The sequence below is a fragment of the Branchiostoma floridae genome, chromosome 10, assembly GCF_000003815.2.
Source record: "Branchiostoma floridae strain S238N-H82 chromosome 10, Bfl_VNyyK, whole genome shotgun sequence".
Classification (NCBI taxonomy): Eukaryota; Metazoa; Chordata; class Leptocardii; order Amphioxiformes; family Branchiostomatidae; genus Branchiostoma; species Branchiostoma floridae.
In genome coordinates, this window is record NC_049988.1 from 12,603,801 (window position 1) to 12,613,413 (window position 9,613).

Below are 9,613 nucleotides of genomic sequence, written 5' to 3' on the forward strand. Positions count from 1 at the left end.
ATGTTGCTACCTAGGATGCACTTTAAAAACGTTCAACAGATTCCAAGAAAAATTCAATTAAAATGGCTAAAGACAGATAAAATCTGGTATAAATAGACAGGTGATCACTATTCATAACGCTTGAGTCAAGAGGAAAATTATCTAAGGGACTATCTAAAGTGGCTAGTTGTACAGATTTTACTGTAATCCCTTTACAAGTTAGCCTGATAGTACCATCCGGATAGTAGTTCGCTCCTATGTTCGCTTCTGCTATCCGTCTGGAGACTTGCGCATTCAAACCGTTTGGTGGTGACGCCAGTTGATGAGCGAATCAAGGAATGGGTTCTAGAGCACTCGTTCGATGACAACAGGCCGGCGCCCACATGCGCTAGGGGACGTGGGGCTTTTCCGGTGTTGGAACACCGGTTCGAACGATCACTTGAACCCATTCCATAATTCGCTCATATGTGGGGACCAATCAGCGCCTGCTTCCAAAATTTGGACGATTCCAGACGTTAATATGGCCCGCGTTCCCAGACGGAAACACAGAGAAGCGACTGTATATAGTGTATAGTGAATGTCAGAGCTAGAAGCGACTGTATATAGTATATAATGAACGTCGGAGCGAACTACTTTCCGGATGGTACCCATGCAGGCTATTTACAAGTAGACTGTTACTATCTCTCATTTTCAAACCAGAATGTGTATCTTACTGGCCACATGCATAACAGCCTGCAGTCCTGAGGAACACTGTCTGTTACAGGCGCTCAGAGGGACAGTCTCTGGGATGCCTCTAGAAAGTATGAAAACACAAAACATCTTTCAACCTTGTACTATAACACTTGGTATCTGTTTATACTTAAGCTTGTTATCATGATGTTTTATTGTGACAGAAATTATAGCCTATTTCAACAAACATGTGAACTTGAATAGGAAAATATTTCAATAGACAATGGGATGATAAAAATGTGGTAATACAGATGATTGAAAAGATTACTTTAGCACACAGTCATGCATATGCTCAAAGAGTTGGGTGCAAGCAAAATTTTCCAGAATAAAAGTATTGTGCTTATATACTGTTTTCTACATCTACAAGTGCAAATGCTTGAATTGTATAGAACATGTCTAAGGTCGTATGATCAAAGTACAACACACTTACGCTGCAAACTGGGCAATTCTGAAGACCGCTGGCCCTGCACCTGGCTGGAGAACATTACCTGTGTGAAATATAGTTTGATCATAAAGTCAACACTTCTATCAGTGTGTGTGTGGTGTGTGTGTGTGTGTGTGTGTGTGTGTGTGTGTGTGTTTGCGTCTGCGAGTTTGAGTGAGTGTGTGTTGTGTGTGTTGTGTGTGTGCATAATGTAGACTATGTAGATCACATATACCTAATATTACATTGCATATGTAGACTACATATAAATCTCCATACAGCCCCTAATTCAACCAAAACCCAGACAGAACCCTGGACAGGACCCGGACAGAAATCCGGGCAGAAATCCGGGCAGAAATCCGGACAGAAATCATGGGTTGAGTGTGTATATGTGTGCATTCACAGGGTATATGGACGGAGCAAAGTGTATGAACACTACACTCAACGGTTTACAGTCACTACAGGGGGCACCAGCACAACAAGTTCCGAACCTATGTATCAATTATGACTTTGTGTATTCTATGAGAAGTGTAAATGTATGTGTGTGTTGGCACCCAATATCAGCTACTAGTAAGTTGCCTGGGCTTGCCATGTATTGCATTGTCTGCAATCTCGATAAATTAGATTAAACACATTTCATGTAGGTCTGAGGTCTACGAACTCTTGTTACATTTCAAAAGCAACTTAAAAGATTTTGCATATCAGAGCTAGGCCTCAGCAGAGGGCTGTTGTAAAGTGCCATTAGGTGTATGTAGTGTACATACAGGTCTGTGCAGTCTACATTTGGTGCATGACTAGAATTGTTTTTGTAGTTGGGAATGTGTTATCCATAATTTTTCTGTCATCCTTGTCACAATCAAGCCAGCAAACAAACACAAATAGTAATAAAAAAATGCTGAAAATCCCCGTAACCACCTTATATATAATTACCAAGTCACCTAGATGTAAATACAAAGACATGACCACATACCCACACAGATGTCCCCAATTTCAGAAGGGTTCACATTGGTCCTCTCCAGCGTAGCCTTCAGCACTGACACTAGAAGGTCATCTGGGGTTGTGTCCTAAGAAAACCATGCACCATGAAGTCTTGAACCGTTCACATTCAAAAAATCAATCAATCAATCAATAGTTTATTTTCAGGCACCAAGGCCCATAAAAACAGACAATTAGACAATACATTTAAAAAGAACAACAATCCAATACATTAAATCAAAAGGCAGGAAGGATTTACACTCGTGCACATGGTCTGTGTACTTGGCCGTAGCTCTTCCAGAACATACATTTTTTGTACTTGTAGCAATAACATCGAAAATAAGATAGGACTCTGATAATGTCGTTCTCAGACGCCAGGAGGCGAGCCGCAAATGAGTGCGTCGGCTTACGCCTCCTGGCGTCGAACATGTCTACGCGCATCAGTGCGAAGAGGCAGCTGTTGCTAGTGGATCTAGGCTGTGACGTCATGATTTTGAGAGCGTCATGGAAAGCAACTTTGACTCTCTGCAGCGGATTAAACTGCAAGGATCCGGATCGTTTTCTTAAATGTGAATAGGCTTGAAAATGTGAAAATGCAAATAGGCTTGGATTTTCACCGATCCGGCTCGTTTGCAATCAATGCAAAACCATGCAACAAGTCTTTGACCCCTTAAAAAAAAAGTAAGCGGATTAAACTGCAAGGATCCGGATCATTTTCTCCACACTCCAATAGGCTTGGATTTTCAACAATCCGGCTCGTTTGCAATCAATCCCCGCGAGGTAGTTTGAGACACTTGCGAACAATCCGCTTGGCTCAAATCGTGAATGCGAACACAACTTGTATAGATTCTATGTAAATTTCCAATTTGCTCCCAGTTGGAGGTTGTATATCCAGGACTGGTACACGGGGTCAAAGTGTGGGAGCCGAAGCACATGCCAAACTTACAGGTTTGCTCAATCATTGTTACATATTTTCGTGCCTATCAATATTGTCTGGAAAGAAAAAAACGCTATAAGCCTAGGATCAAGGCAAGTAGAATCAGAAGCAAACAAATCTTTGATTGTGCTCTGCAGGAGAGAGGAGCAAGCTCAAAAAAAGTTTTTAAAAAAGTTCTCCCTCTGGATCATGATTAAGAATGGGTTTGAGAAAACCTACGAACAATGCTGAAGAAAGGTAAAGTCCAGGTAGGGAATAACAATCAGCTGGATTGTCTGAGATTTATCAGATTGTCTGAAAATGACTGCGAATTCATATTATTTTAATCGGAGTGTAAAAGTTTGATCCGGATCATGTTTAATCCGCTTGTTATTTTTGAGGGTGAACAGGGTCTAAAGAGTCGTGGGTACCACTATCAGGAGAAACCTGATTGTTTTAAAGTTGTTTTAACTTGCATTGTGTGCATCATAACGTGTGCCTACACCATGGAAAATGTTCAACAACCTGCATCCACTACAAACAACATGCCATACCACTCATTACCAAACGAACATGACCTGTAGGTCATTGACCTTTATCCAAATTTTTTTCTGATGCCATATTTAGAGAGATGTACAAAGGCAACATCACACATACAACAGAAACAAGGGCATTCAACAAACTCAAGATAACAGCTTAATTTGTTCTATAACATTTGACAATTGCCATATGAAGAATGAAAGTATAATGACCGAGAGGGCAAGGACCTTCAAAGGGTGACCCACTAAAGTCTAAACGTTTGTGCAAATCAAACGTTCCCTGTTAAACACTTGCACAAGGGCTAATCAATGGATCTCAACGTTTAAAAGATCCTGGGTACTGTAACGTTGTTACATGTACTTATAATTGAGCTATGACGCTTCAGACGTTGATATAATTATTCAAAAATTATCATCGTCATGATCGTGGTAGTAACTTACAGGATGGGGAGGGGCATTTTCAGGCTGGGCGTTCTTTTAGATTGGCATTATGTACCTGTACATTTAACATTTTAAAATTACGGTGTTTTAAGGGGAAAAGTAAGTAAATCTACGTCGTCTTACCTTAAAAGATCCTCTGGCCGCTTTGCCGATCGGAGTTCTCAGTGCAGAGACGATCACAACGTCGTCTTCACTCTCTGCAAATCGACCTTTCACCTCATTCTGGGCCAGGCTGGAAAACGATTGGTTTTGGGCCCTGTTTGGCACTGAAATGTGCCCGAATATCGTCTGCATGCGCTCCATGCCTTCCGTCGTACACCCAATCTGTTGGAAGACTGAGGAAAAGAGTCGTTTGCTGTTAGGAAGCGTCCCAAAGTTGACAAGCGCCCGAACACGAATTTGTGCTGCCGTCTTGCCGACCCGGCCAAAGTGCAAAGGTCGATGATCGTCAGGGCAGTTAACTTTCAGCCAATCAGCGGCAAAACCCACTTTGCAAGTCACAAATTTTACACAAGAGCCGTTTTCTAAGACAAACTGTCACATTCATTGATGTGTAGCTATAACAGTTTAAATTTTCTTATCATCGGTAACATCATATGCTGTTATAGAATTACAGCCTATGTTGAGGTTTCATCCAGATATTGGTTGGGAAAGCCTTAACAAACTAAAATCGCGCTCCTAGTAAAATCGCGCTCCTAGCGCCCGGCCGGGTCTACAGTTGCGGCAACCTCTCCCAGTGTCATTAAACCCCCTTCACATTAGGCGCGATTCGATCGGACGACGAGTCTGCGAGCTCTAAATTACTATAAGGCATGACCCTGACGGGAAGGGGGGATCTGCCATTTCTTCGTCGGCATCAGGGTCATGCCTCCTCGTAATTTGGAGCTCAGTCGCAGACTCGTCGTCCGATCGATTTTCGCTCCATGTGAGGGGGTATAACCCCAGCCAGCGAGAGATCGTGTAAACACAAGCTAGAAATTGGCCAAAATTAAAATCTCAATCTAAAGGGCAATAGAAGTACGCAATTGCTGGTTTTGCCTGATACTAGTATCTACGGGAGCTAAGACAATCCTATATACGGAACTTATATTTTGAACAGGGATGAGGCACAGATACATCACAGAAGTTGACTTGATCTAGCTAAATACACACGCGCAGTAGTTCGTCTACGCAGATACGGCTTCTGTTTATTCTGTATACGTAGTCTCAAAGGCCACATTGCTGAGCAAATACCACAGCACAGTTCTGTTTGGTTACAATCCTGTGCCGCTCCAGCTTATATACGAAGTCTTTCTGTATGTATTGCTGTTTTAGCTTTGCTTTGTTAACGCTAGTTCACCTTTATCCGCGGGGTAAACTATATCCATTGTTTTAAAACCATGGTTTCAAATTGCAATATTTTCGCAATATTTCAGTGGACCGACATTTTCAAAATATTGCAGTTTAAGAACACCGCCCGTCAAATTGACATCCCTAAATACCCTGTTTCTAAAACAACGGATATTGGTTACCTCTCGAATAAAGGTGAACTAACGATAGATGTAAATGAACATTTTGCATCCCACCATGTCCTTAATACATGTATCTTATGTGTTTACTCGTCAATAGTGCCGTATGTCTTTTCAGTCACATGACATTTATCATGATGTTGTTCAGATCTACAAATACGTTTTTCTCTAATTAATCTATTCATATAAGATACAATTACAACTCATTAAAAAAAAGCTTTGTTTCCTTCACTCAGGGAGGATTCTTGTCCTTGTTGGCAACAATGTTGACGACAATGTTGACGACAATGGCGACCGTCCTGCCACACTTGCTCCTGCTAACCTTTGCCCCCATGGTAAGCCTGGCCTGTCCACACGGGTGCCAGTGCTACAGCGACGTGCCCTCGGTCCACTGTTACTACCTGGGGATCACGGCTGTGCCCTCGGGCTTCCCTCCCAACACCACACTCCTCGCCATCCGCCACTGTAACATCACCGCCCTGCGCAGGGGTGACTTCAGCGGCATGCCTCTATTGGCGACTTTGTACCTCGACTGGAACAACATATCCACTATTGAGCCGGGGACTTTCGACGGGTTATTCCACCTGCAATCCTTGGCCATCGGCGGAAACCGTGTCGCTAAGCTCCCCCCAGGTCTCTTCAAGGACAACAAGCTGACAGATTTTGACGGGTCTGACAACCGTATCGAGGCTATCCCGTCTGGTGTGTTCACCAATCACTCCAGCCTAACAAGTCTGATTCTGAACGGAAACCGCATCAGTATGCTCGGCGATGATGCCTTCGCAGGACTGCCGCAACTTGTGGAGATCCAGATTAACGACAATCTCATCTCTCGTCTCCCTGCTGATGCTTTAAAGGGTGCTTCCAAGCTCTGGACTCTCTCAATGCCCAGGAACGCCATAACAAAAATAGAACAAGGTGCTTTATCGGACTGTACCTCTTTGTACAACCTTGATCTGAGCGGCAACCAACTTACGACTCTAGAAGGATCTTTGAAGGGTCTCTCAAATTTAAATTCTTTGTGGGTTTCCGGAAATCGTGTTCTCGAGATAACCAACAGCACTCTGACCAGTCTGACTTCTCTCCGTGACTGTTGGCTGGACAACAACAGGATCAGGAAAATAGAAAGCGGTGCTTTCAAGGGGATGGGGAACCTGAACAATTTCTACCTCGGTAACAACGACCTCGAAGAGATGCCTCTGAACGAACTCGTAGGTGTTCTTAAACTTGACCTAGCGAACAACAGACTACAGAGTCCACCCTTGAACATGACCGCCGCGCCAAACCTTGCAATATTGATGCTTTCGGGCAACCCCATTAAAATCATGGCATCGTCACAGTTTGCAAGTCTCAAAAGTATATTTGAAGTTGATCTGGACAACGTGACGGCAGTGCGAGAAGACACAATAAACCCCTGGGCCTTGTGTGGCGCTCCAACTTTACAGTCTGTGTCGTTGAACCACAACAACATCACATCGTTCCCTGTCGATCTTCTGACATGTGCAGCAAATCTAACATATCTTAGTTTGTCCGGCAACAAGATGGCAAACTTCAGAAAGGATGTCTTTTACAACTTACGGAACATAGTTCAACTGGATCTTACAGGCAACAGAATCACGAACATTTCTACATTGTCGGTAGCGCTGGAGTCCATCACGTTCCTAGACTATTTGACCTTAACCAGTAACCCTGTAGTCTATCTTCCAAAACACGCATTTCCAGCCTTTATACAGACAGACAACGTCGATCTCAACGACATGAAGCTTCGCGCAGTTGACAAGGATGCGTTTGAATGGATGGGAAAACTTCAGTCTATCAATATGGCCAAGAACAGGCTCCGATTCATACCAGGGAAGCTTTTCGCAAACATCAGTGTTGAGAAAGTCAACCTGGAGGGCAACCCGTGGTACTGTGACTGTCAGATGTACGAGTTTGCACAGTGGATGAAAACCAACAACATGTCGGAAAAGTTTGATGTAGTCTGTGACGGACCTGAGACGCTTAATGGAACCTACTTGTCTGACATTCCACTTAAGAACCTGACATGTGACTGTGTTCACTATCAGGCACCAACTATCAACACCACAGGGAGCGACACTGTTGTTGTGGCTGGCCATGACGCACGGCTTGTGTGTAACGTCACAGGTTGTCCCGAAGCAGCTGTCATCTGGACCACTCCGCTAGGCGACGCTTTCTCAGAGGATTCGGACGATCCTCGTTTCTCCGTTTTGTCTGACGGTGGACTGGAGATTCACGAAGCAAAGACCATTGATGCCGGCATGTACATATGTACAGCGATAAACTACATCGGAAGTAGTCAAGAAATCGTTGTTCTCGGGGTTACTGGTTAACTTCAACGCCAAGTAGGACTGTCAGTGCATCGATTAAGGTTAGACATCCAGGTAGTAAGATGCGCCAAACAGCAGATACTAAGCAGCTGGACATGATTTTGGACACGGTCAGACGGTTCAGACAGGCATCCATTTCGTCAGTGACGTCAAAACTATTAGTGTTTCACATTGCAGATCTTTAATTAACTCCGGGAAGCAGATCTAGAGGTTTTGTATGTTTGTGATGGTGCATTGTGGTCGCACTAGGGGTGTGTACCGGTACGAAAAAAGGAACTACAAAAAATCAGTTGACCGTATCTTGACCAATGATTATATGGCAGGCGTTCACACGTTTTGGAGCTTAACGCTCTAAGAAAATAACAAAAACGAAGCAGAGTAGAGTTGATAGTCATTTCTACCAAGTTTCTAAAGTCAAACTAAGGCCACAGCAAGTAAATTTTATGGATGACATCCGCGCGCTCATTAATTTTTGCCTGATTTCAGAAAAAAATAAGGGTTTTTTTCTTCTTCGGAGATGGTCAACATGACAATAAAGTACCGAAATGGGAAAGTGTGCCTAATGATTGTACTTGTAGAAGTGACATTAGCGATGTAGCCATGATTGTAGTTATAGAAGTGAAACCAGCTGGATAGTTGGAAAAGTGGCACCATAATGGAAGTCATAAGTGAAGTTGCCAACTTGGTAAGTGATACCAGTCTACTACACTAGATCACTTCTTTAATACAGAAATGAATGATTTGTCGTCAGTACTACCATGTTTTGTCACTTTAACTCTTCTTACAACATTTATGGGCTGACGTCAGAGTTGCGTTGCGCGGTAGAGGGATTTGGGTGTGACTTAAAATCCTTGAAAATCCTTCTTTTCCTTGAAAATTTTTGCCCAATCTGGAGACTTTTTGAGTTTGAAGAGACATGTAGGGTCTAAGCTTTCCTGTTTGGGTCAAAATTTGTTCAGTTCAGCAGTTCAGCTGGTGTAAGGACAGGTTTTAGTTATAGGGTGCTACTGGTTGTATCAGGAGGGAAAAGGGGTCAGAGGTGAGGTTTCTTTCATAGAGCGAGCTTTTCTCGGAGAATGAGCAGAACAACCCTCTGTTTTCTTTGAATGGTTATAAACTAGACCCAAGTGACTTTCTGGTGGAGAAGACTTTTTAAGATTGAACTATGGGTTAGTACTTTTTTGAAGCCTTCATTCAGTGTATTTCAACATGCTTGTCAATGGGCAGCCCTAACTTCGATGTCTGACCTTATGGTGTCTATTTTGAAAATTTAGCCATCTTGTTTTTTTACCCATCTTGTATTTTTTTTCGCCCTATCTCACTATTTTTGCAGTCTGCAGAGGATGTCATCCATAAAATTTACTTGCTGTGGCCTAAGCGTAATCTACATGAAGATATGATTTTAAAACGTCAGTGACAGTCGTATATTCCACAAAGCAGATTAGTTTGTAGGGAAATGGACCATTGTTTAAAGTATCGCCTATTAACAACTTTTATTGGACAATCAGACCCAGGTTAAGGTCCAAACCTGGACCCAGAAATTTCTGTACCGGTACCTACACGCACAAAAATTAACATTTGAATGCTAGGCATGTAGACGACAGCTTTAGGAAATTTTGGGTCAAGTGTACAAAAAAAGTACGAGATATGACTTAAGTGCTTACCACTAGGATTAGGGTTAGGGTTAGGGTTAGGGTAGTGCTTAGAGGCAACATAGCTAAGAGAGTATTCTAGTCGGTCAAACTTGGTATCAT

At 42.9% G+C, this 9,613-nt stretch overlaps 2 protein-coding genes across 2 annotated transcripts in view; one reads left to right on the forward strand and one right to left on the reverse strand.

The window, feature by feature from the left end:
• LOC118424439 (3-ketoacyl-CoA thiolase B, peroxisomal-like) overlaps positions 1-4,452 on the reverse strand; it is an 11,226-nt gene extending 6,774 nt beyond the window's left edge. The window contains 4 exon segments of the mRNA XM_035833004.1: positions 693-772; positions 1,139-1,196; positions 2,103-2,196; positions 4,127-4,452. Of these exon segments, the coding sequence (XP_035688897.1) occupies positions 693-772; positions 1,139-1,196; positions 2,103-2,196; positions 4,127-4,306 (412 nt within the window). The 5' untranslated portion in view covers positions 4,307-4,452.
• Positions 4,453-4,990: 538 nt separating this feature from the next.
• LOC118423796 (leucine-rich repeat and immunoglobulin-like domain-containing nogo receptor-interacting protein 2) lies at positions 4,991-8,283 on the forward strand. Its single transcript, XM_035832031.1, has 2 exons — positions 4,991-5,298; positions 5,748-8,283. The coding sequence occupies exon 2, from the start codon at positions 5,775-5,777 to the stop codon at positions 7,860-7,862; it is 2,088 nt and encodes a 695-aa protein (XP_035687924.1). The 5' UTR covers positions 4,991-5,298; positions 5,748-5,774; the 3' UTR covers positions 7,863-8,283.
• The last annotated feature ends 1,330 nt before the right edge of the window (positions 8,284-9,613 follow it).

Coding starts and splice junctions, on each gene's coding strand:
- LOC118423796 (XM_035832031.1), top strand. CDS start 5,775: ATGTTGACGACAATGTTGACGACAATGGCGACCGTCCTGCCACACTTG.